The sequence below is a fragment of the Anoplopoma fimbria genome, chromosome 13 (genome assembly GCF_027596085.1).
Source record: "Anoplopoma fimbria isolate UVic2021 breed Golden Eagle Sablefish chromosome 13, Afim_UVic_2022, whole genome shotgun sequence".
Lineage (NCBI taxonomy): Eukaryota > Metazoa > Chordata > Actinopteri > Perciformes > Anoplopomatidae > Anoplopoma > Anoplopoma fimbria.
Genome location: NC_072461.1, coordinates 26,682,601 through 26,710,474, shown reverse-complemented (window position 1 = coordinate 26,710,474; position 27,874 = coordinate 26,682,601). Strand labels below are relative to the sequence as shown.

At 40.7% G+C, this 27,874-nt stretch overlaps 1 protein-coding gene across 1 annotated transcript in view; it reads left to right on the top strand.

Annotated features, from left to right (window-relative positions):
• fras1 (Fraser extracellular matrix complex subunit 1) overlaps positions 1-27,874 on the top strand; it is a 262,161-nt gene that overhangs the window by 136,548 nt on the left and 97,739 nt on the right. The window contains exons 18-25 of the mRNA XM_054610644.1: positions 3,677-3,817; positions 8,359-8,505; positions 18,455-18,610; positions 21,563-21,709; positions 23,187-23,333; positions 26,352-26,492; positions 27,051-27,191; positions 27,330-27,470. Of these exons, the coding sequence (XP_054466619.1) occupies positions 3,677-3,817; positions 8,359-8,505; positions 18,455-18,610; positions 21,563-21,709; positions 23,187-23,333; positions 26,352-26,492; positions 27,051-27,191; positions 27,330-27,470 (1,161 nt within the window). The remainder of the gene's footprint in view (positions 1-3,676; positions 3,818-8,358; positions 8,506-18,454; positions 18,611-21,562; positions 21,710-23,186; positions 23,334-26,351; positions 26,493-27,050; positions 27,192-27,329; positions 27,471-27,874) is intronic.

Genomic DNA, 27,874 nt, shown 5'->3' with positions numbered 1-27,874 from the left:
CTTACAGCAGCATAGAGTAAAGTGCACACAAGAGACATAGTAGAAGAAAGACAAGATAAAAATAAAAAACAGTAGAAAATCAACAATAACTGAAATATTATATTTACAGACAGAAAAAACTATTATAGCTATATTGCACAGTGTATTGTATTGCACGTGTCATGTGTCATGTGGTCTGCTGGGAGCAGAGCTGGTTGTGCAGCCTGACAGCAGCTGGAAGGAAGGACCTGCGGTACCTCTCCTTCACACACCGGGGGTGAAGATATGAGTGAGATATGTTAAGCGAGATATGACAGATGTGACAGAAAGAGGAATCTGCTCTAAAGAGTCCAGATGTGTTTGTTAGATGGATTCTAGTTTTAAATCCAACTCTTCTGTGGGATTTATACTCAGAATAGAACTGTTTTTTTAATCGATCTAAGCCTTTTACCTCTAGCTTTTGATTCTGATTCTGTTGAAGATGTTTCATGCTGGATATGATCATAATGATGGTGAAAGGTGTGTGTTGATGGCTGTCATCTTTGTGACTGCATGTCTGCTTTGTATGAACTTAAAAACAGCAGGGGAATTTGTCGAACACTAAAGGCAACGCTCATGTGTTGTTTGTCCATTTCCTTCTCTCCATCCTCCTCAAATCTGAATCATGTTTGCCTTTTTCTAAAATCCATTTTTTTGCTCCTTTGACCTTTTTGGTTTGATGATTCAGAACTGTTGCCTCAAAGCCTGGAAACATTACTGCAGGAGTCACTGAGATCAACAAACGCCTCCAGCATGGCAAAGTTCTCTTACTTCACTTCTGTCTTAACTTTAGGCACAAGTTTCATATAGTAACCAGAAGACAAAGGAAACAGTTTTCACTACCAAAACGTTGATTTCAACCACTCGTTCAGCCCCCCTGCATCGATTCTGGTTGTATAGAAGTCTATGAGAAAATGACTCTACTTCTCTCTTGATTTATTCCCTCAGTAAACATTGTAAACATGAGTTTATGGTCTCAATCTCTAGTTTCAAGTCTTCTTCAATACAGCATGATGTTCATTTAGTAAATGATGCTCCATTTAGAGTCAAACAGACCATAGTTTTGGGGGGGCGGGGCTACCTTTTGATTGACAGGTCACGACCAGAGACGTATACGGCGTCTCTACGTCACTCCTCCTCAGTCCAAATATGGTCACTTCCTTTCACTGGTTGCAAAAAACCAAGATGGCGACGGCGAAAATGCCAAACTCAAAGCTTCCAAAACGTCAGTCCACAAACCAATGGGGTGACGTCACCATGACTACGTCCACTTCTGATATACAGTCTGTGGAGACCTTAAAGGCAGCTGCTGGTTCAGTTTTAAACTCGACCATGATCATTTGTTTTGAAGAAAGTAAAGAAACGAATGGAAGCCTGATGTCTTCACCCAGTTGACCAGCGATGAAGTGTGGGCTAATTTGCTGCCATTTAATTAAACAGTGTTTAACACCACAGGGATATGACTTCCTGTCAGGTCACTCTGGAAACTGCACATTTCTTCTTCATGTGTCTGTAGCTCCAACGCCACGTTCTATCAAAGTAGTGGCCGGACTTCAAGCATCACCATGACACAGCAGAATCAATGCAACGACACCTCAGAGGAATGAGATGTGCGTCTCGCAGAAATCTGATGTAACGATCGTTAAGAGGAAGGCGATAAGGGTGAGCTCTTCACATCCCCCAAACTGAATCACAACCTCATCGTCTGCACCTCCACCTTCAAATTACGACCCCTTCAGCACAAAACAAAGTAATGAATCCGATTCTCCGAGCGCGTGCACGCCGGGTAATGGTGTGATGAGAACGCCTGAAACACACGCGTGAATTTGGGTATTACAGGAATCAATATGTGCTTTCAGCCCCCGCAACAAATTAGATATCCAAGCTGCAATAAAAGAGCGAGAGGCCGGCTATCGTTCTTCTTCTTCGCTCCTCTTGTTCATGAAGTTTGACATGAAGCCTGTTCGACTCGCCTCTGAGTGTGAGTTTGTTTTTTACTGTGACTATGAAGGTTCGTGTGAACGCTGTTTATGAGCCTTCGTTGTTGACGTGTGTCATGGACGTACGCACGTGTTGTCGTGGTAACATATATCACCTATCAGCCAAGCAATTAAGTTGCCACATGTGTTGGAGGAAGACGGGGATTATGGGTAGGCAGCCGGTGAGGAAGGTGGGCGATGATTGGCGTCTACGGTTGACGCTGTTGTGACTTTTCAAAGTCCTCACTCTGACAGTGAGGTGTTCCTAAAGGGTAAATGTTTTCTGTATGGTTGTCACACACACACACACACACACACACACACACACACACACACACACACACACACACACACACACACACACACACACACACACACACACACACACACACACACTCTCTGTGGTGTTGGCTCAGGTAGAGCAGCAGTCTGTTCCTGTCATGCAGAGTGTATACAAGACCCGGATACAGCTGACAGCCCTGTGAAAGAACCCAGAGAGGAGTAATTATAAACACACACATACTTGAGTGCATTTTTTCCGTACACTAAAAAGAAGTCATCCAGTGCACACACACACACACACACACACACACACACACACACACACACACACACACACACACACACACACACACACACACACACAGTTGGTGCTCCTGGCTGGTTGGTGACGGGCCTTTTGTCGATCCTTGGCTCCACCAGAGACGCTCAGCTATTTGCCAAAACAGTGCAGCCAAAGCAGACATCAAAAGCTGCACAAAAGGCCTGATTCAGGGCAGCAGTGTGTGTGTGTGTGTGTGGGGGGTGAAGTGTGTGTGAGGGCATGTAAGGGTAAATAATCCGGGGGCAGCGATGTTAAATGCAATCAAAGCCAAGTGTTAAAAAACAACAACAACACAACAAGCACAGGAATGTTGCAGCAGAGGCCAAACACTAGAAGCTACATTTCAAACGGGTTTAAAGTGCAACAGTTGATTAAAGACAACAACGTGATCATGGTATCAGGTAAAAACAAGTGGCCACTAAGCTTTCATGAACGCTTCATAATGTGGCTGAGGGACTCGTGTCTTGCCTTAAATATAAAGAAAACGATATAAAATAAGATATATTTTTCTAAGAAACAAAAACAAAAACATCAGCAGATTTGTGATAACAGACGAACAATCAAAAACATTAATGAGGTAAATAATTAGGTATGATTTCACATTGATATTATTTTTTTTATGGTTTACCCATTTATATACCTTTACTGTTTGAACATTTTTTAAACTTGTTTTAAGGTTTACTCATTTATTTTAACTTTACTATTTTATAATTTGTAGTATTTTTTTATTATTTAATTATTATTTAAAAAAAAAAATTCTACTGTCTCTTGTTGCATTTTCCACTTTGCTAGGATTATATTATCTTATTATGTTGCTACAGAAGAGCTAATTTCATAATATACATACAGCAAAACAAACCCACGCTGCCCTCAGTTGACTTCTCACCAGACAGTTCGCTCCTGGTTGATTCTTAAATGCTTAATTATCAAAATGACAAAACAAAACATTTTCCAGAACATTCAGGAAAAAGTACATTCAAGTGTTTTTTTTGCGAGCATCCTCTGTCTCTGGCCAGGACTTTTCTTTTTTTTTTTTTGCGGTGAATATAAATTCAGCTCTCCGTGTCCTTTTCAGAGTGTCATCCCTCCTGCTGGCACTGCACTGGGCCATCTGCAGCCAACTGTACAGCCTGCCTCTCTCCGTCCAGCCTGCACGAGGGCCGCTGTGTCCCCACCGGCCCACAGGGCTTCTTTATCCAGAACAACATGTGCCAAGGTGAGAGAACGCACACACACACACACACACACACACACACACACACACACACACACACACACACACACACACACACACACACACACACACACACACACATTCTCAGTCTTAACTTGGGCACACCAACATACATAATGCATCCCCTTGTTCCTAACAAAACCTTAACTCTAAAACTCTCATACAGCTCTTTGAAGAACTGAGGACTGGATGAAATGTCCTCACTTTATAAAGATGTCCTCCTTTTCAAGGTCAGATATAACAGTGGAAGAGCAGCATAATAGTAAAAGTAGCAGAACTACAGTGTAGAAATACTAACAATTAAAGGTCCTGCATTCAAGATTACTGTGAGGACCTTTAACTGGTTCTGAACCAGTCTCAGTTTAGTCCTGATCCTCTATAGACCTCCATCAGTAAACGAGACCATCAGAGAGAAGATCGTCTGTTTCTATAAAGTTATTCTTAAAGCTCATCATCGGAGACACCGGGTCGGATTCTGGAGAAACCAGATGAAATCATGCAGGTTCACCAGAAACTCCTTCAGCTCAGACTCCAGCAGAGACCAGTCCACCGTGGACAGACCCAGACCAGCAGATCCACCGTGGACAGACAGATCCAGATCCAGAGAGACCAGTCCACCGTGGACCCCAGATCCAGCAGAGACCAGTCCACCGTGGACAGACCCAGATCCTCCAGGAGCAGAGCTTCTCCTCTCTGCTCTTCCGGTCCCTACTAGGAGCCAACATCGACACCACGCTACTGGAGACCCAGGCCGTATTGCTGGACCCGCTTGAGGGAAGGGAGACACAGGAGAACCAGAACCAGGACTGAGAGGGGCAGACTGTCAGACCCTACTGCAGTAAAATTAGAGGTTTTCTAAAGGGAGTCTGGTGCTCAGAAACACTACCACATTTATCCACGGCAAACCGTGATTTTTTACTAAACCTAACCAAGTAGTTTTATTGCCTAAACATGGACAAGTCAATTTGTTGCGCTTTTAATTTTGTTTTGTTTCAATTTACAACATCAACCGTGGTTTTGAAACTGCTAAATGTAAGGGAACGCAGGTAAGCTGTATGAGAACATAATTGAAAAATACAAATGTATTTGCATCAAAATAAGGTACCAAAAGTAAAAGTACTCACGTTCATCTCAATCTGTAGAGTAGTGAATAAACATATTAATTTACTTTCCACCACTGCAGTGTTTTACAATTTAGTTATGTACCTGAGAACATTGTATTTGTTAAACTCCTAAAATCAAACAATCACTGTTGTCATTGTTATTAACGATGACAATGATCCAGGTTATTGTGTTTGTTCAGATTAAGACCATTGTTTGTGGACTTGCATTGCCTTTAGCTGTTTGTTCCTCAGTCTGCCTTAATCAAGAGTAAACCACAGAGGCTGTAAAACGTTGTGATCATTGCCTCACCTACTTTGACCCATATGAAGTTGTTTTCACGAAAACACGTCCAAAACGTTCTTCCCTCTTTGACATATGCACTTCACTTTTGCTGGATGGGAAGAAATAGCCTCTGTATATTACTAGAACATCTAATGCAACAAGAAAATAATTGGGAAAAGTTGTGATTAATGGTCAGCATTTTAAATTAAGGCAGGATTTAAAGGACAGCAGTGTTGTCACCCATAAAAAACCCCCAAATTAAGCAAAAATGAACCTTGTTTTTATTAGTATAAGACATACTGTAAATTAGCCTAGTTATAAGAGAAGAGCTTCTTCAGAAGCTGTTTGAAGTACTTGTCTGTTAGGAGGCTGCTGGATTCGGCCTCCTGGTGTTTTTTGGTTCCAGACTATAGCTCTTAGTTTAGTCAGGGTAATAAAAAAACATTGATATGACCCAAAGCATTCATTTGGCCCAAAGCCTGAGAGACAGTTGTTAAGAATTCTGTTTGTGTTTACCACAGAATTCAATGGGTGAGGTCAGCAGTGAAAGCTTTTTACAGCTTTGTGTTAAAGAGAGACAAGCAAAGTGTACTTTAATAAGCACAATTACTCAAAATGACTGTTGTAATAGTTGTGTTTGAAGCACATTTTAACCAGAACACAAATAGAAGGCTACAAGAAGAAGGCAGAATCAAGGTAATATCCAACGCTACCTGTCATTAAAAACTCTCCACAGCACCAAACTAAGTACCGTAGTTAGATATCTTACTTAAAGCAACAGTGTTTTTCATTTAGATGGATCTATTAAGTAAAATATAGTCCTGAAAATAAGAATCATAAGTTTGTGTTACCTTAGAAGAGCCGTTTATATCTACATACAAACTGGTTGGTTTCGTCTGGCTTGAAATATACATATAATTGGGTATCATCTGCATAACAATTAACTTTTATGGAGTGTTTTCTGACAATATTCCCTAAAGGAAGCATATATAAGGTGAATAAAATTGGTCCAAGCACAGACCCTTGTGGAACTCTGTGACAAACCTTCGTATGCATGGAGGATTCATCGTTTACATATACAAACTGGGATGGATCTTTTAAATAGGACTTAAACGGTTTCTTTAATGCCAATCAAATGACATTTGATTATACTATTAGTAAAGTACTGCATCATGTGGAATAAAAAGTACAATATTTCCCTCTAAAATGTAGGGGAGTAGAAGTATAGAGTAGTATAGAATGGAAATACTCTAGTAAACTACTGTTATATCAGAATTGTTATTAAGTTAATGTACTAAGTTACATTCCCTCACAAACAAAAGCTACCACAGCACTGAAAAGAGTCCCGCCCCCCCCTCCCCAGACCCACCTGGTTAATGAAAATCCATTTTCTCTAATCTTCCATTCATTACATCGGCTCGTTTACCGTCTCTGACCTCATTAGAAGAAACGTGACCCCTTCTAGCTCCCGTCTACCAGCATGCAGTGTTTTATTGTTTATCTCGAGGAAAACAGAAACTTGTGGTAGACATCATTGAATCCCTTAATAATATATCTTTTTTTTCATTCCTCCAAACTTTGGCTGATTAATTGAAATGGCGAACATACCTCGTAACGTAAGGAAGAACAATGGGCTCCGATTACGTTCCCCCTCTGGGATGTTCAAAATAAATGGGGTCCGTTTGCTTTGTCGTCCTGGACTCCCTCGCTGTTGATTGGCTCATTAAAAGCTCAGCCAGGTACCCTGAAGATGTATTGTATTCCTGTCGCCAAGAGAGTAAACTTTTACTACAAAGTTTAGAAGCTGGTGACTGCTTATGCTGTGGAATACAACACAGCGTGTAGTTAAAGCTCCATTGATCGATACTTTTATACTACGGCGATGGATGAAATGACTATGAGTAATGTGAAAGGTGTTGCTCGTAATAACGAAGCCACAAAGAATTATCTTCAACACTGAGGCTCTATGGTGCTTTTAAGCCTCTTTTCTTTTATAGTTTTCTTTTGTTTTATGGCACATTTATTTGTCTGTTTGGTTCAGTCTCAGTGTCTCAGTGTTTTCTAGCAGCAGCAGGCAGCGGTTTTTCTACAAAATGACAAGCAAACAAGCTCTGATAGACACACTGAACACTACCTCCAGCACCAAACAGCAGACAAAGTTAGAGACTAGCTGGTTTGATTAAGCTGACAATTCAGTCTCCTACAGAATAACGTTCTCATACGACTGAACTTTACATTTTGAGGGAAACACATTTTCCCCCAGATTATGGTCACATTTTTAAAAACATGGTTGATGTTGTAAACTGGTCTCTGCTGGATCTGGGTCTGTCCACGGTGGACTGGTCTCTGCTGGATCTGGGTCTGTCCACGGTGGACTGGTCTCTGCTGGAGTCTGAGCTGAAGGAGTTTCTGGTGAACCTTCATGATTTCATCTGGTTTCTCCAGAATCCGACCCGGTGGCTCCGATGACGAGCTTTAAGAATAACTTTATAGAAACAGACGATCTTCTCTCTGATGGTCTGGTTTACTGATGGAGGTCTATAGAGGACCAGGACTAAACTGAGACTGGTTCAGGACCAGTTAAAAGCTCCTCACAGTAACAGTAAAATAGGTCAATGCTGACTTTCAGTTTTTACACAGGACACGGACAGCGTCCTCCTGCTTGAAAGTCCTGTGTTTGTTTGACCCAACCAGATCATTTTTCACATATTCAAATAAAATATGGCCTCCCTATTATTAATGGACTTTTATTTTTTGCAACAGTTAAACAGCTTACTTCTTCCTCCTCCATCCTCAACTCTCTCCATTTTCAACCTCGTCCTTCCTTCCTGATCTTTCCTGGCCTCCTTTCCTTTCTCTCCTCTCTCCTCTCCTTCTCATTGCATCTTCTTTCTTCTCTCTATTTCCCAAACTTCCTCTCCCCCTTCCATCCTCTTCCTCTCCTCGTCTCCTTTGTCTTTTCTTCCTCCTTTTTCTTACCCCTCTATATTCACCCTTCATCTCCTCGATGCATACTTTCTTTCCTACATACATCCTGTTCTTTCCCATACCACTTTATTTTATGATATTTTACCTGATTTTAACCCTTTTATCCCCCACTTTTGTCCCTCTCCCTCCTTCTGTCTTCCCCCTCCCAGCTTGCCACCCGTCCTGCCAGACCTGCTCCGGTCCATCTCAGGCCGACTGCACCTCCTGCCCCCCACTGGCCTTGTTACAGACCGGCTACTGCAGGACGAGCTGCCAAGACGGTCTTTTCCTGGACGCCATCAGCGGAGAGTGCCACAGTAAGTCATCCTCTGTGTGTGTTTGTGTTTGTGTTTATTTGTGTGACTTGTCACTTGTATACCATTTGCGCAGCGCTTTCCTCAAACCCGCCGCCATGAGTGCTTGTATTTATAGCCTGAGTGGCCCCCAGTGGGAATTGAACCACTGACCTTTGGAGTGTTTAGTACCTCGCTCCGCCCGCTGAGCTTTTCTTGATCACGAACACAGAGACATAACAGGTCTGTAACGCCAATAAGCTGCATTATGCATGAGAAACGAGGCCGGCCGTCTCTGTAAAATAGATGTTTTTTCGATTGATTTATTTTGCTTGAAAGCTCGGCAGACGGTTTCTGGTGGATTGTTGGGTCTGAAATGATCTGAAAGGAAAAGCTGCTGTTTTTACTGAAATAAGTCAGGATTAGTGTCCAACTGGTCTCCATAGAAACAGGTGGATAAAAAGCAGGTTCTCTTGAGTACAAAGAGAGGTTTATATATTATATTTGTTGATCTAAAAGGGTCCCATATTTAAGCAAAAATCCATTTTTTTTAAAAATATATACTAAATGAATTACTGAAACCTGTCTAATCAGACCTGTTAGGAGATTTAAACTTTAATGCTTTCACCAGCTACAGTAATTTGAATTATAGCATCAGTCGCCTGCAATTTAGTTATAAGACTAGAGTAACAAAAAGACCTTTATTTTTTCTCATAGACAGAAGAAAGTGACCGACAGTTTGAGCACTTGACGTCTTGGATGGACATGATAGAAATTGTCTCGATATTTGATTGAAAAAAAAAAAGTTCATGATAAAGGTTCAAACCTGTGAGCGGAAAAATACAGGTACAGAAGTGCACCAAGACTCCCACAATGCATTTCAATAACATCATTGAGCCGTGAGCGGAAGCTAAAGATTAGTTTCTTTGTAGAAACCAAAAATGAAAGTACAGTTATAGCCATAACATAAACTTTATAGTCATGTTAACTTCCTGGACAACCATGTGTTTCTATCTTCCTTTAAGAGAGAACTTTGAAATATGAATTTAAAAGTGTTGTCAATAGTTATTTAACTACAAACAACAAACTGGAGAAAGAGTTTCTTCCAATAAACATATCTTTACCGTTTGATATAATTATAAAAAAAACGACTTTAAATGAATTTCTCGCAGTTAAGCTTTTTAGAGAAACTCTACATGGAGCATCCACGTGGATGAAGACAAGCTTTTCTTTAGATCTCAGCTAATAAACACTAGATACTTCCACCTCCTCGCTCCACTTCTCCTCCTCATCGTGCACACATTTAGTCTCTGACAGGCCAAACAGGATAAACCAGCAGACAGAAGATAAATAGAACGTTTTAGACGGCAGTGTTTGTGCGTAAAAGGTTCTTCCTCCCTCTCGGCTGGGTAATGAAATGAGATTTTACCTATCTGGACCGCTGGCTGTAGATTAAAAACAGGCATGTTTACACGATGGGAAGCCGGCGTGGAGGAGATAACAGCGGGGGGTAAACAGAAAAATAAACGACACATTGACTTTTAATTACAGTTTATGATGACACACACTGTTTGGAGATGAGAAACTGCAACCAGATTTTATCTCACACACACACACACACACACACACACACACACACACACACACACACACACACACACACACACACACACACACACACACACACACAAGCAGTTAGTTTTGCAAACTAACACACAAACCTAATCTCAAATGGGTCAAACTCTGCCGAACTCTGGTTAATAAAAGATGCCTTCAGGCACTTTGGGGCTACAGAAATACTGGGGTCATCATTTCTGCATGACACACACGCACCTTAACACACACACACACACACACACACACACACACACACACACACACATACACACATATATATATATATATATATATATATATATATATATGTACTAAGCTCTCTCTCTAACTCAGATTTTCTAGACTTTCAGAGACACATTTTATATCTCTCCTTTATTATTTTCCGTTTCTTATTTTCTCCTTCTTTCTTTCTGTCTCACGTACACACACACACACACACACACACACACACACACACACACGCACGCACACACACACACACACACACACACACACACGCACACACACACGCACACACGTTTTCTTACACACAGATTTACACATTTTTATCCCTCCTTTATTTACTTATTCTTGTTTTATCCTTCTGCACTTTTTTTCTCATGCACACACACATCTCTCTCTCTCTCTCTCTCTCTCTCTCTCTCTCACAGACGCACACACACACACACACACACACACACACACACACACACATATATATATATATATAAAGCTTTCTCTCTAACTCTGATTTTCTAGACTTTCAGAGACACATTTTTTATCTCTCCTTTATTATTTTCCATTTCTTATTTTCTCCTTCTCTCTCTCTCTCTCACACAGACACACACACACACACACACACACACACACACACACACACACACACACACACACACACACACACACACACACACACACACACACACACACACACACACACACACACACAGCCTTGGATTACACCTTTGCTGTTACATAACCTCTTAAGGCGATGATGCTTTCGCCCTCAATCATGAGTTCACATATGAGAGCAGCCATCAGAGGCAGATGTGTCATCTCCTCTCATTCTCCTCCCGTCTGTCTCTCACTTCCTCCCTCTCCTTCCTCACCTCTAAATTCGATTCCCATTTGACGGAAGCAGCACTCTCGTCGCTCACACTTTATCAGAGCCAACCAGGTGATTTAGACAAATTCCACAAGCGCTTGTGCTTAAAAAACACTGTTATCTTAAACCTTAAACTGTTTCGGAGCCATCACACTCAGTCCTGAACCGCTGCTCATCTGTGATTTATGCTTCTGCAGAAAAGTCCACATCTATTGGAGACTGGAACATGAAGAAGAGATAGTAAAAAGGAAATAGACAACATCACAGTTGGGCCTGTATGTAACCCCATATAAAAGATGGGAAATATTGATGTGTCTGAGACAGGCGGCCACCTCCCGTTCTAAAAAGTGAAGTCAATACTGAAGTGTCTTAAAGCTGCATTCTCTCTAGTGTCCATCAGGGGGCGACTCCTCTGGTTGTATAGAAGTCTATGAGAAAATGACTCTACTTCTCTCTTGATTTATTCCCTCAGTAAACATTGTAAACATGAGTTTATGGTCTCAATCTCTAGTTTCAAGTCTTCTTCAATACAGCATGATGTTCATTTAGTAAATGATGCTCCATTTAGAGTCAAACAGACCATAAAGCAGGGGATGCTTTAGGGCGGGGCTACTGTGATTGACAGGTCTCTACCATGGAGTTGTCTGTGTTTTAGTCTCACATCTTAAATCATTTCCCAGTATGTTTTTAGATCATGAACATTCACTCTAACTTTTTGGTCGGATAAAAATGTCTTATTCAGCGTTCTGTTATACTTCTGTGTTCCACCTTTACTCACCTGTTTTATGGACACAGATCATAAATATTTCCTCAACATGGTCTCTGAAATTTTAAAATCTCTGACATTCTTATAAAGTTATAGATTAGAATTTCAAAGTCATCCTGGTTCACTTTTCTTTCTCTGGGGGTTCCCATCCTCGTTATTTAGGTTTGATTGCAGAGATCTTCCCCATTGACTGCAGGGACCTCCGTCCTTCCTGACTGAATGGATATTTTTGAGTGTAAACACAATAATTTGGGCATGGCCTACTGTAAAGGAGACGTAAACAAACAAATGCAAAAGATCTGTTTGAAAAACTCAAGACCAATTTTTTTCGGGTCAAACTATAAGCCTGAGATGTGAGTCTCACATGAAAAGTAATATCAGCTGCAGCGAGAGAAGGTTTAACTCCCTCACCCTCCTTCTGTTTTTTTTCCTGTTTTATGAAATCCATCTCTTCTGATGTGAAGAGAACCGAGTGAGTCACAGGGAAATGTTTTGAGCTCTGAAAGTCCGAATGAAAGAGAGAGAGAGAGAGAGAACGCCTCGACTCAAAGCTTTCATCTATACGCAAGTTTATTTTGCGTCATAGTTGTGTCGGAGTCATCATTTAACAGCATATGAAGCTTAAAATAGGCAAGAATGCATCACCATAGTAACAAGGCGTTGAAAGAAAAGAAACGGGATCATGTTTTTCTGTTGAAACACATTTTAGAGACGTTGTTGCCTACAGCGACAGCTGCTGTTTATGTACATTTACATGCATTTATAATGTTTAAATGCTGGAGATCAACATGAATGTGTTTCTCTACTAAACCAACGGCCACAGTAACTCCTTTCACACAGTAAACATGTCTTTTTTTACATCTTTGTACGTTTGAGCGTTCTAAATTAAACATGTTTTTTTTCTCCTCTGCAAACTCTGTTATAGATAGTCGTATTAATTTCTTTGGTAAGACATGCAGGCAGTATTATTTCAGTGTGACCCTGAGCCGAGGCGTTTGAATCACAGAGGCATTGTTCTTGAATGAATACAATATGAAAACATACATGTGGAGCTATAATTGCATCCTGTGCTGACTGTAAACTAAACAAAGAATATGTCTAAATGTATATTTTAGGAGTTAAACAACAAACTGATTTGGAGTTAAGAGAGGTTAACCCTTATAGAGCCACATAGACTTCTTTTAGGTAAGACAGGAGATCTTTCGGGGAAAATAGCATGTCATCAGTATAGAAGTGTTATATACGTCATCTAAACGCTAGGACCCTGGGGATTAAATTGAGATGCAGCTCACTGTCTGTCAAGTTGTTCTTGTCATAAATCAGTAACAAAATAAATAGTGAAAGTGTAAAAGGGCTAAGAACATTATGATAGAAGTATATGATAGACATTCCCATGCTCTATTCTGTCTCAAAAATTATTCCAGCAACTTTTGGGGTTGACACCATTTGTCACCTAGATTTGGTTCTAATTTAAAACATTCCTCAGAACACCACAGGAAATGCCATGCTGTGATTTGGTATCTAAAACTTTTGACATTTGGAGATTTCTTCTAAAGAATTCCATATTTTGGCAATATGATGGCTAACACCAGAAACCCCCTTATTGTCAATAACCATAAGGAAAGCAATATATGTATATGGTAAATTTCCCTGCTGCGGGACTAATAAAGGATTATCTTATCTTATTTTATAAACCCTCTGAATGCTCCCAGTCTCTTGTTTGTGGTTGTTAGGTTTCATGCCCCTTTGATTATCCTAGAGGTCACAACAAGTACTTTTTTTTTACCAAGTCAAGTCTTTGTCTCAGGGGACTACCATCATCCTTACACATGAGTACAATCCGACTCACTAGATCCACAAGAGTCTCAGCATTACAGGAACGGTTAAAGAAATATTGAAATACACCATTTTAAGAATGTTAAAATAACCCTGCAAGAGTCTCAAAAACTCATTTCCATTCGGATTTCTTGAGGTGAGAGGTCAAGATAATGTCCGTGAATATTGCCATACCAGTTTTTCTCCTCACCAGAATTTGTAGCATCATTTACACCCCTTCCAGACAAGCTACCAAGATCTTCACTCTATCTTTGAATCTGAACCCTCTACTGCCTCTAAAAGATCGTAATGTCAGCGAGCGATCAGGGGGTTAACTGCCTAAATGTGCAGAAGATGGGAGCACAAAATACATTTGTCTGATAAAGACATGTCCTCTTTGAAAGGCTTTAATCCTTTGTTCCCCCTATTACATTTAATTACAGCTCAATATGTGGCTTTTTAATATTCTGCACATGACGTGAACATAATTGAGGTGTCATTGTGTTATATTCCCTTATTTATACAGTAGAAATGTCCACATAAAACATTAATGCAGGCCTTTGTGAGAGTGACAGAGTGGAGCTACGTTCCTTACTCTAGATCTGACATTTAAAACAACTTTTTTCCAGTTTTTTTGGGGTGACGACGGAGGGATTCAGAGCTGAGCGTGAAGAGAAAAGTAGGACTGCTTTAATAGCTGCAGTGTAAATCCGTCCTGTGTCGGGGCAGCGTGTCTAGACAGGGGGAATCAGCGTCAGAGGACCACACAGCGTCTCTCTCTCCGTCTCCTCTTACGCCTGTAACTAAGATGTCCCACTTTTGTTCCTGTCGTATCTGAACTTCTGCTGCACTCAGACTCTCAGAAACAAAGTCTGAACGGAGCGACTAATTGAGAGGCGTTAGGGTCTTTATCTTCCTCCGTGACTCTCGTTGAAGTGGGATTCTGCTCTATATATTTCATATGCAGGGGGATATAAAAAGAAAAGCGAGATGTCGGATAATGTCTGGTGTAAATCCGTCCCCCGGGTGAATGCCATCATCCAGTCTGCGTGTCGTGCATTTATATCTCCACAATACCTTTTTTATGCGCTTCAGAAAATGGTAAAACTGTGCCATAAAGAGGGACGCCGAGGACCCGAATCAATACCATTTCAGTTTTATATTCAGGTTTAGTCTGCACAGTCAATATTAATCCCCCTGACGTATGAGTTATCTTATCTCCAGCGTGGAGACGTTTCGAGGAGAGCGCCTGGAGCCGGATTACCTGGCAGGAGGAACGCCGAGACGTGTTTGGTTGTAAAGTGATGAAGTATAAAAGGAGTGACAAGAGAGGAAGACCTTCTTCTTCTTCTTCTTCTTCTTCTTCTTCTTCTTCTTCTTCTTCTTCTTCTTCTTCTTCTTCTTCTTCTTCTTCTTCTAGTCTGCTGATGCTGGATCTGCTTCAGAAGGAGAGCGTGACTCACCATGTTGAGGAGGAGCTCAGATTAACGGCTGCTCTGGAGTCAGAAATAATGTCCGAGTTAAATGTAGAAATCTAGAAATATACGTGATGAAACATCAAAGGATTTCTCATACAACAGTCACAGTTTACAATCGAATTGATATAAAGATAATTGACTCGTCCCTCAATTATATGTCTTGAAACAAACGTCTGCTACTATTAGATATACAATAAATGTGGATTACATGGACTTTATCTATTTGGTTTTCTAACAAGAAAAAGTACCATCACCAGAAATAACTAATCAAGTCTTAACCAAACGCCGTTAAACTTCAATTAAAAGCCGAGTCCCTTCTGCTCTCCAGGTTTTGCTGCATGTTTTTGACAAATGAACGCAGGACTATATTAGACCCTCGGTAGCTTTTGTCAAAAGGGACTTTGTTAGATCGGTTCGATTCTCCACAATTCAATCGTTCAGTTCATTTTACGGAAAGTAATATTATTCAGATTTATCTCCATGGAAACCAAGAGAGACAACAAAAGGTGACTCCCTGTCTTTGAAGAGGTCTATGTGTCTATATTTCAATGATTCATGTTTCTTTTTCCTCTACTCTTGAATCTAAACCTCCATCGGCTGGTTCATCTCAGCTTATAGTCCAGTTGAGTCCCAAACATGTGACATGTAGTTAAACAGGACGGAGCTAAAGGAAATATAATGTGTGGACCCAAACAAGCAGACCTTAAATCTGGTATTTAAATGTAGTTTTTAAGACTTGAGACTAAAAATGAACAGGGTTTTGTCCTCTTTCAAACACTTCTAAAGCTTCTGCATATTTTTTTATAGAAAATGAAACAATGGAAAGAACCTTTCTGAAAAAAGTACAGTGTATGAATAAGTATATTTACCTGAGCCATGGAAACAGGGAGTTAAATATAACATGCCTGTGTTTGCAGGGCAAAGATGATAAAGACAACTCCTACGCCTTTTAGTTTATGTCGGATAAGAATAAAGAAAAGTGGCAGAAGAAATGTGTTTCTTTCCCGTGTTTTGGTTTTTATTCATCCCACGATCACTTGCATACAGATCATGTTGCTCCAAATGTAGTTTTTACATTATTTTCATTAATTTGCCTTTTTGCTGTTATTATTTTAGCATTTAAAAACATTAAAACATCTTCCCCTTTTTCTCATTTGTCATTTAAAGCACGTCTAAACTAATTTAAAAGTCTAACATTTCCACTTATTCTGAAAGGATAAATCCACTGGAATAGTAGTATTGAATGCATGAATCACCTTTAGATCATTTTCTGGCAAACAAAAACCCAGAGAGAAGATCATCTTTTTTTTGGGACTAAATCCAGATCTTTTTATTGTCACACGGTTTGATATTTATCTGCCCTCAGTTTGTAATCGCTTAAATCCTTCACAAAGGAAGAGAAAAAGAAGCTTTCATGTTCTTAACTCTTCCCGTTCTTCTAACACCCGTACGTGATCGGCCTCTTTATCTGTTTCCCCTCACCTGGACCGACACACACACACCTCTTCACCTGCAGAGCCTCGTTGTTCTGCTGTTTCCTCCGCAGATAGAGATCTCTTAAAGTTAGCACGGCCCGCTACCTCTCAGGTCTCCATCAGATAAAACCCCTCCGAGGTGTTCTTCATTGTTCTGCTAATCCCGGCTCTGTTTGGGCGGCCCTGCTGAGCCTCGTTCTGTGGGGTTTCTATACGGGTTTATCTCAAACACGGAGGGAGATCTAAGTTTGAGAGTTAATAAATGAGAAAAGAAACAAAGATCTGATTTTATTTCTCGCAGAGGAATCATTACTGAGGTTTAATTAGTGAATTTAACACCTGATTCCAGCATTTTTAGAAGAGACGTCCTCATTAAAGTTCCTCTTTTATGAGGACGTCTCTTCTAATAAATGTTGTTTTTCTGTTTCTGTGTAATTTTCTTCACTTGTTGCCTTTTCTATTTAGTTTGTCTTCCAATGAGAATCCCACAGGCTCTGAATTTTAAAAGCTAACATATTTTAGAGGAAGTAAATATAGATCAAAAAGTTTTTCTGAATAAATAAGTATCCTGGTGCATGCATAAAGATTCATCTGCTCTGTGACCTCCCTCTGTTGCTTTGTGTTTCCTGTCAAAGGATGATGCTGAAGAGCAAGAAGTAGAAGAAACGTTAGAGTTCAGTTAGAAATAAATGGACTATTTTGAACAAAAACAGTCTTGAGTCTTGATTTAGACCGTTGACCACTGACAGAAAATCTTTTTCTAAAACATTTCCTTTATTGTATTTGAAAAGTCCTTTTAGATCGTTTAAATGTCGTGAAATTTGATGTTCAACTTCATGTGGTAACCCTGTTTTTAACTTCCATTTTAAAGCCCAATATAAGTTAGATTTGCAGTTTCATCTTTGCTGTGTAAATAAAGACTTTTATCGTCACAATAACTGATAATGCAGGATGACCACTGATTCATTTTTGCTACGCTGCTGGAAGAATCAATAAGTCCAGATTGATATTCACACACTTTGCAGTGGTTACCTTTATTGTGAGCTCTAGGTCTAACACACCTTCATCAGAGTACGGCTGCAGCTATTGATCATTTAAGTAATTAAGTATTCTACAGATTATCCCATCAATTAATCGAGCAATTGGATAAGAAATACTTAGAAAGATCTGATTGAATTCCATACAACAATATTATCTGGCAAAATTGTATCCCTTAAGTGCATTTAAGTTCCATATTACATTCTGGCTTAAGACCAACTTTTTTTAACCAAAGACACGGAAAATTATTTCAGATTTTTAGTATTGGAGTTACTCAAGTTTCTCAAAGAACTGTTTCACATCAGAGCATTTAAATCAACAGTAGACAGGCAGCTAAAAACAACTAATCCCATTCTAATCATTAAGCAGTATTAGGTGCTTTTTGGTTGTATATATTTTTATTTGTATGCCTCCATTCAATACTAAAAAAACTGCAATTCCCAAGAGGTGGAGCTGCTACCTCCAGTTTGTACACGTGTGTTGCATACTGCCAATGATTATAATAAAGCTGTTAGAATATTAAAACTAAAGTTTGTCAGGTTTGGTTAGTCACAACGTTTATTTTGGTGATGTGACAAAAGCACAGCAGTCCTGGAACGCCGCGGTCGCTCATCTGTGTGACTTTGATGTTTATCTGTATCATAAGTGTGATGATATAAATATAATATATAATAAATACAAGCCTTCATTTCCTTTGCAGAGTGCAGCTCCGACTGTCAGCGCTGCGCGGCCGACCTCCAGACGGGCGTCGGCAGCGTGTGTCTGTGGTGCAGAGCGGCGAGGACGTGGCTGCTGGGAGATCACTGCGTCTCCAGCTGTCCACAGGGACACTACGGCTGGCACGGAGCCTGCATCAGTAAGGACACTCACTCTCTGCCTTTATATATATATATAGATATATATACACACATAGCACATAACAAGGTCAGAGGTCAGGCAGGAGCTGTTACACCTGTAAGAAAAATCACCAACCACCACTTTTTATGTTTTATTCATCTGTCAAGGATCTCTAAATAGAGGTCATCTTGTTGACCTGTTGAATTCAAAAGCTGCTCTTTAAAGAAAGAAAACCTTCTGCTTTATAAAGAAATCTTCCAGAGGTGTATTCTTTTATTTTGCGGTGGAATACATTTTCACAGTCAATGTCCTACGGCTAAAGAAGTGCATCAGAAAACATACTCCCTGATACTCTTATTACGCCCAAAAGAACTCCAAATCCCCACATTTCCTCCCAGCTCACTGCCAATGCTTTAACACACAACTGCAAAGGATGAAGAGATTCAAAGCAACGACCGGGCAGATATATTTGGGGATTTGGAGGAGTTGCTGTGAGAATAAACCTGTGTTATTGTTTTAACGGTTTATTCTGCACTAAAAGTGATGCTTAGTGTCGTAAGAAGACAATTCTAACATAGTGTATTAGATTATGTAGCCATCACCACCCTAATTAGGATCATTATAGTCGTTATTATCCTATTACAACAGCATCATCCTCCTCATTATAGAGCGTTTTACGGCCGACGACATCATAAATATGAGCGCGCATGTTTGCAGCAGAAGTGTCGTTTTGCTCCAGACTATAAGACGAGTTATTAAGCTTTAACCATTAAATTAAAACTATTACCGGAATCAGAATGTCTGTTTTCTTCATGTTTGTCAGTCATGAGTCCAAATTCAGACAGGATCAGCACCGTTTCAGAACAGGTGTTTCAGTTTAACGAGTTACCGTGTTAACTGGTGACTTTCAGCCAAATGTGTCCGTGTTGGCTCGTTATTTAAAAGGCTACATGTTTTCTACTACCTCACTGATAGAGCACAGATCTGGAAAGTCAACTTGTTTAGGTTGCATTCTCCATCGTGGTTGATGTTCTTCCTCATTATCGTCCTCATCCTGTTCATCCTCATCAACATAATCATCAGTATCACCTTCATCCATCACCCTGCTTATCTTCATTGTCATCCTCAAACCTCTTCATCACCTTCAGCCTCGTTCTTCACCCTGCTCCTCTACTGCATGACTATCCCAACCACCATTGTTATTGGCCTCATGCCCCTCTTCATCTTCCTCATCATCATCATCATCATCATCCTCATCATGTGAGAAGTCTCCACTCTTGAGCTGCCGTGAAACCGACACACAGATTTGAATTCAGAGCGTGAACAGGAAGCTTCAGGCTGTGAGAGTGGAAAAAAACCCTCTGGAGTCTGATTCAGCTGAGCCCTGTACACACACACACACACACACACACACACACACACACACACACACACACACACACACACACACACACACACACACACACACACACACACACACACACACAACACACACACACACACACACACACACAAAGCCAGAGAGATATTTCTAGATACAGGTAGCATCTCTCTCCTCCTGCTGTTGATTCAGGGCCGGATGATGAATTTCTGATTTTCTGATGGTTATTATTCAAGGCTGGATATGAGTGTGTGTGTGTGTGTGTGTGTGTGTGTGTGTGTGTGTGTGTGTGTGTGTGTGTGTGTGTGTGTGTGTGTTTGTCTGTTTGTGCGCGTGAGCAGCAGAGCAATCTGAGAATGATTAGACCCTTGATAGTGATTAGTTAGACTTATGAATATGTATTTTCTTTTTATCAAGGACCTGATATTTAACCTGATATGTCAGCCAACTTGTCTGAGAGTTTCAAGTTTGTCACAGTGAGAATGTAACTGCAGTACTGAATGTATACTGCATGTATTTGATGTAGTGTTTCTCTTGTATTGGACTTCCATGTGTCAGCAGAGTGTTGGTTCCCCATAATGCCGCATTATTCTAATAGTGATATTGTTCGTTTCATCATAAATGTTTTTCTGTTGAAGTCCTTTAACCAAATGCTGTTTCCATGACCTCATTTCTCAACATGTAATCTTTTAAAGGGGACATTTTTTTAGAAGATTGTGTTCATACATTATCTGTAGTCCTTATCATCCAACAGACTGTGACATAAGACGACCCAGTCTGTTTGTTGTGGGATATCTAGATCAGAAAACATGTGATTCAATAAGCCGATCAGACTCCCATTCCTATGACACATGCAGAATCATTACCAGAATATGCTTATAAGCTACCTCTGCAAAGTAGCACTGTAAGCCAATCAGAGCAGACTGGGCTCTTTTCAGGAGGGGGTCTTAAAGAGACAGGCAATTAAATGAACTGTTTCAGGCAGATATTAAAAACATGTAGGCTGTTCTCATACAGCGTTTGGCAAATTGAGTGAAAAAATGAAGAGTAACTTTTTCGTAAGTTATCATACAAACCGTCATATAAGGATATGTTGAAATCAGGGCGGCAACCTCCGGTTCTGACCAGTGAAGCCAATGCTGAAGTGTCTTAAACCTGCATTCTCTCTGCTGTCCATCAGGGGGCGACTCCTCTGGTTGTATAGAAGTCTATGAGAAAATGACTCTACTTCTCTCTTGATTTATTCCCTCAGTAAACATTGTAAACATGAGTTTATGGTCTCAATCTCTAGTTTCAAGTCTTCTTCAATACAGCATGATGTTCATTTAGTAAATGATGCTCCATTTAGAGTCAAACAGACCATAAAGCAGGGGATGCTTTAGGGCGGGGCTACACACTGATTGACAGGTCTCTACCGGACAGACAGAATGAGTTAAATAAAGTGTTTTCTTAAACATTAAAGCATGTAAACATGTTCTCGTAGAATCCCTAAACAAACATCAGTATGAACCTGAAAATGAGCACGATATGTCCCCTTTAAGATTCATCTTATGTTAATGAACTAAATTCTCTTTTTTTTATTTAACCCAGGATGCCATCCGTCATGTGACGCCTGCAGCGGGTCGGGGCCTCTCTCCTGTACTTCCTGCCCCGTCGGCAGCCTCCTGCTGCCCTCGGGTCTCTGCGGACCCAAATGTCCCCTCGGTTACTATGACAACGGCCACAGGATCTGTCAGGGTAAGTGGGGCAACTCGCAAAGATGAACACATCGAAAGAACCGGAGACATTATCACTACATGTGGAACCCGGTAGAACCTCAAAGATTATATCTGAGACTGCTTATGATTTACAGGGGGTGGACAAAATAATAAGAACACTAGACAGTACAGTGGTTCTGCAGCTCATAACTGAGGTCTTGATTCATTTTTATGGCGAACTCTGATTACTAATGTCTTTTTCCACTTGCTGCATCACAAACATTTGCAGTATTTACGACTGAAGTCCCTGCAGCTGAAGCAGAAACTCTCCGTAGTGTTTGTGCCTCTTTAATTCACCTTGATAACATTGAATACAGTGACAGCGAGGCATTTATTCACGCTGACACTCACTGCTACCTGCTCCTCAGAATAATTTGACTCAACAGCTTTAGTCACTGAGAAGCACTCAGACAGAGCGAGGTTGCTCCGTCCTCTAAACATAAATAAACACATTTATAGACAATCATTTGTTACATGTGTCACAGTTGTTTTTAATCAAGAACGAGCGGCTGGTTGATGAGAAAATTGTGCAAACATTCACAAATGCCCCAACTTCATTTATCAAAAAGTCCTTTCATGCACACGGAATGGATTATTTTTGCTTTTGTACATGTAAAATGTTCATTTTTCTTCTTTTAACCAGAACGCAAATTTATATTAAAGTTGCCCTATTATGCTTTTCCACTTTTTCCCTCTCATTTAGTGTGTTATATATATTTTTGTACATGTTAAGGGTCTGTAGAGTGTAAAACCGGAAATCCACGTCTAAAAGGAGTTACCCTCCCCCTCAGAAGCTCCTGAGCTCCTGAAACAGCTCGATTGAATTATCTCCTTCACTTCTGTAACATTATGAGGTCATAATGTAACTGTATGAGGTCACAATGTAACTTTATGAGGTCACAATGTAACTTTATGAGGTCACAATGTAACTTTATGAGGTCACAATGTTACGGAAGTGATGTGAAACTCCTTCCGGCTAGTTTGGCCCTCAAACAACAAAATAGAGAGACGGAGCATAAGGTATTTTTGAAATGTGAAACGTTGACCGATCACAACAGAGCAGGCTAGCTGACCAATCAGAGCAGACTTTGCTTTCTGGAGGGAGGAGCAAGCGCTACAACGGAGCGTTTCAGAGAGAGGGTGAGAAGAGGTGCTGCAGGACAGAATGATGAGAAAAACAAGGAGGATTATGAACATTAACGCATGCAAACATGTTGTAACTATAACTGGAGATAAAAATATGCACCCGGAAAATAGCATAATAGTGCCTGTTTGAATACATGCACACATTCTTGTTGGATGTAATATTAATAATAATAATCCTTTAGCTGCAGCCTGGACAGGTCATTTGCAAACTCAGATGTGTGTGTCATTACTCCGCTCATACCAGCTGATCCTTTTCCACCCTATGACCTCGTATCTCACCTGACCTCTGTGTCGACCTCTCGTGTCTCCAGCGTGCGACGCTCAGTGCCTGACGTGCGACATGACCGGCGTCTGCACCTCCTGTCGCGACCCGACCAAGGTGCTGCTGTTCGGAGAATGCCAGTACGACAGCTGTGCCCACCAGTACTACCTCAACACCACCACCCGGGCCTGCAGAGGTACACACACACACACACACACACACACACACACACACACACACACACACACACACACACACACACACACACACACACACACACACACACACACACACACACACACACACACATACTGCATTGTGGATTAATAATGAGGATATCTAGTGCGCCTTTTATGATATTCATAAATTACTCTCCACCCATACTGCTTGTGTGCTACATTGAGTTTACGGGCTCCATTGATCAAGTGATGAACTGCGGGAGCGGATATGCAAAATCCTAAACAATGTGTGTGCGTTTTTTTTTACTCAGTATTAAATCTCCCAGCGTTGCAGAGAGGTTGATGAATGAGCCGTTAGAGGACTCAATATCTTGTCCTTTCATTTTTTTTTTCTCGCTCTGCATGCAGTAACTCTGTTTAATTAGCCGATAAGATAAGATAAAATAAGATAAGATAAGATAAGATAAGATAATCCTTTATTAGTCCCACAGTGGGGACATTTGCAGGATTACAGCAGCAGAGAGGATAGTGCAAACAAGAGACATAAGTAAAAAAACAAGTATTATAAATAAGTAAATAAGTAATAACACAGTAAAGATTAAATAAGTAAAATAAAATAAAAATCCACATAACTAAAATATTATATATACAGACAGAATATTTTATATTGCACAGATTTATATTGTCAGTTTTTAGTGATGGCTATGTCACTCCGTTTTATCGCCGACTCATCAATAAGACGTGTGAAAATACTGTTTTATTTCGCCTCCTTTGTGGTGATCACACAGAGCAAAGGCCTCGGTTCTGTGTGTTGTCACACTGGCTTAACACAGATATCCACAAGACGTTTCATGTGAAGCTGGATTCCCCACAAGAACTCGCTGACTTCCCCTTTATCAGCGATTTGGTTCACAGTAATGAGATTTCTTCTCAGGTGTCGGGGGGAGGGAGAACCCCAGACCTCCCATGTCTAACGCGGGATTATAAACTCAAAGATAGCCGCCAGAGGCGAGATGCACAGTTTTATTTAGCCAGCAGAGCCTCCAAAACATCCACAGGTTGGGTTTCAGACGTGGGTTCCCATGGCGATGCTGTGTTTATCCCCCCGGAGACGCAGCAGCTACCTGGTTAATCCTCTGAACTCTGGATGAACCCAGAGCGCTACGGAGCAGCACGCTCTGAAAACTAAGAAGGGTTTAAAGGAACCTTCTCACAGGGGGGGGGCTCCCCGAGAGGATCTGACAACAACCTACATTGGTTTGGATTCATCACTGATCTTTTTCTACGCAGGAACCCCCTAATTTACCTCTCGGCTCCCTTTGGATCCTCCTTTATTATTCCTCACAGTAGAGTTGCAGCTTTTCCACTCTCCCACTATCATGTGAGAAAGTGAAACCTAAAATGTAAAGAGATGAACTGTTAGAAGTGTTTCTACTTCTCATATAGGCTTAATTAAATATGCTTCTGCATGTTTTCCAGCAGAAGAGAAGATCAAAAACTATCTCCTCTTAAGGATTTGAACATGAAAAAAGAATTGAGGATGCTTTTTAGGTTGAATATTAAATGTTGAACTTGCAGTAAGATTGAACTATTTATCGTAGTTTTCTTTTACTCGACATCTGACTCAGAAAAAAGAAAGCAGAGTTCAAAAACAGATCATTAATTAGTTGACTTGATAAAATGAAAGATGCTTCGTGGCTGTAAGGATCACAGTATTGATCGGTCTGTCTGTCTGTTCAACGATGTGCTAATGAGCGAAATATCTCAACGGCTGACAGCTCAATAAATGTATTCTTATTCTTATTATTTACATTTTAAATAAATTGTTCTCAAATACTGACAACGTTTACATGAATTTAATGTTCTGGTTTTTGCCCTTATTCTGGAAGAGACATTATTCCTAACAGGCTGTTTACAAGACTAATGGAAATGAACATTCCACTTATACCGGTCTACATGCAGACGTTCATATTCTGATCACCGCCAAAATATGGAAAAGTGTAAAAACAGGAGCAGCTTGTACCGTTTTGCTTCTGGGCTTCAAAACATGTTTGTTTTCTCAAATAAATATGTAATAGAATAGAGTATAAAAGGGCCTCTGTTATGGCGGGGTCTCTTTTTTTGAAAACACAAACCTTGAGGCTCAGACGAACACAGAGTCTAATTGTCCTAATTGTGTTTAATTCTGTCGTCAGTATTAACGGAGCAGAGAACAAACACAACAGATGTTCAGGTGATGAGAGAAAAGTGAAACAAACAAAAAAACAAACACAAATGGGTTTAAAATAAATCTGCTGCTGAACAGAATTAATGAAAACCTCTCTCTCCTCTTTTCTCCTCTTTTCTCCTCTTTTCTCCTCTTTTCTCCTCTTTTCTCCTCTGTTCTTACCTTCAAAACCCCTCACTTCTAATCCCAATGTCCCCCCCACACACACACACACCTCTTCCTCCTTCTCCTCCTGCTCCTCTTCCTTCTACTCCTTCTCTTCCTCCTCCTCTTCCACTTCCTTCTCCTCCTCCTCAACCTTTTCCTTCTACTCCTCCTTCTCATCTTCCTCCTCATCCTCCTGATACAAATCTTCATCTCATCCTCTTCCTACACCTCCTCCTCCTCTTTCCTTGTCCTCCTTGTTCTCCTCCTCCTCCTCTTCTGTCATCTCCTCCTCTTCGTTCTTCTCCTCTTCGTTCTCCTCCTCCTCCTCTTCTTCTCCTCTTCCTCCTCTTCTTCTCCTTTTCATTCTCCTTCTCCTCTTCATTCTCCTCCTCATGTTCCTCCTCTTCCTATTCCTTCTGCTCCTTCTCTTCCTCCTCATCCTCATCTTCCTCTCACTCTTCCTTCCCTCTTCCTCGTCCTCCTCCTCGTCCTCCTCCTCCTTCTTCTCCTTCTCCTCTCTTCCCTACTCCTGGTTCTAATCCTCCTCCTCTTCCTCCTCCTTATCATCTTTCCCTCCTCCTTCCCTTCCTCCTTTTCCTCCTCCTCCTCCTCCTCCTCCTCCTCCCTCCTCCTCCTCCTCCTCCTCCTCCTCCTCCTCCAGAGTGTGACTGGAGCTGTAACGCCTGTAGAGGTCCTCTGCGGACCGACTGCCTGCTGTGCATGGAGGGTCACGTGTTGCAGGAGGGCGTCTGCACCCAGGGGTGCTCCTCCGGCTCCTACCAGGACGGAGACAAATGCCTCGGTCAGTCCACATAAACACACTCCTCACCTCTAACACATCACACAAAAAGAACAAATACAATATGCATTACTCCTTCTTTATTCTGTTATCTTTGTGCATTAGTGACCACTTTAAGTTTCTTTGTATTATTATTTCTTATTAAAAACGTTCATCAGCAGCAGATAGAGACCCTTTAAAGTCTGAACTTAATGTTTCTAATAATCTTTGAACATGTGGTTGGTTGTTCGGGCCAAATTCTTCTTTTGAGGAAACTAAAACACATTTTACAGCTTTTATATAATCCTAATAAAACAATAGTAATGAGTTTAACACGTGCAAATATTCTACTAAATGTCAAATTAAACCCACAGAAAACAATGCATGAAGCAAATGTGCTTTTTGAGTTTGAACGTTTAAAAATAAGCGTATTTAGTTATGACTTTATAGCCACAGATTTGTGTCATTTTGGTTTGTGTTTAACGCTCTGTGTGTGTGTGTGTGTGTGTGTGTGTGTGTGTGTGTGTGTGTGTGTGTGTGTGTGTGTGTGTGTGTGTGTGTGTGTGTGTGTGTGTGTGTCAGGCTGTGATGATCACTGTGAGGAGTGTGGTGGTCCGGCACAGTGCCAGCGGTGTCAGCATCCCTACGCCGCCCTGCAGGGTCAGTGTGTGCTGGAATGTGGCCGGAACTACTTTCTGGACGCGTCCTCACAAATCTGCAAACGTAAGAACTTTGTTGAATGAAATCTCTCCTTTATATAAATCTCTCACTGGGTTTCTCTGCAAGGTCACTTTATCAGTTTAACTTGAAATCGGTTATAGAAACACATTATGTCTCCTTCTTCTTCTTCTTCTTCTTCAGCTTGCTCTTCTGACTGCGTGCTGTGTGACGGCGTCGGACGCTGCAGCGCTTGTAGAGATCTAACCTTCCTCATGGAGGGATACTGCACGCCCGACTGTGGACGTGGGTTCTACGCCGACCAGAAAACCAGGACCTGCCACGGTAACAGCACATCAGCTTTATGTTAAAAAAGGAAAAAAATGGGTATTGTTCATAGCACACCAATAGAAGGTCAATAGAGTTAGTATTATTTGGTAATAGTTAATATATGGTCATTTTTCTACTAGTTTCTTAAAGCTGCAGTACTAAATTTAAAGGTTAAAACACAAACACTAAACTGACTTAATTCCTTTTTTAATGTAGCATCCATTTTAAGAAACTCTTCTTGGATGCTTATTAGGAATTTCCACCATTATGGCTTTGTTTTTTAATTTTATTAAGACAGTTATTAAGTTTTTATGCACCTTTACAACAACTTGTGTAAACAACTTGAGTCTTCATTAAAAAAACACACCAGGGGGAGTAAAGGTTGTAGTGAAAGTAATATAAAAAGGTCTGTGTGTGTA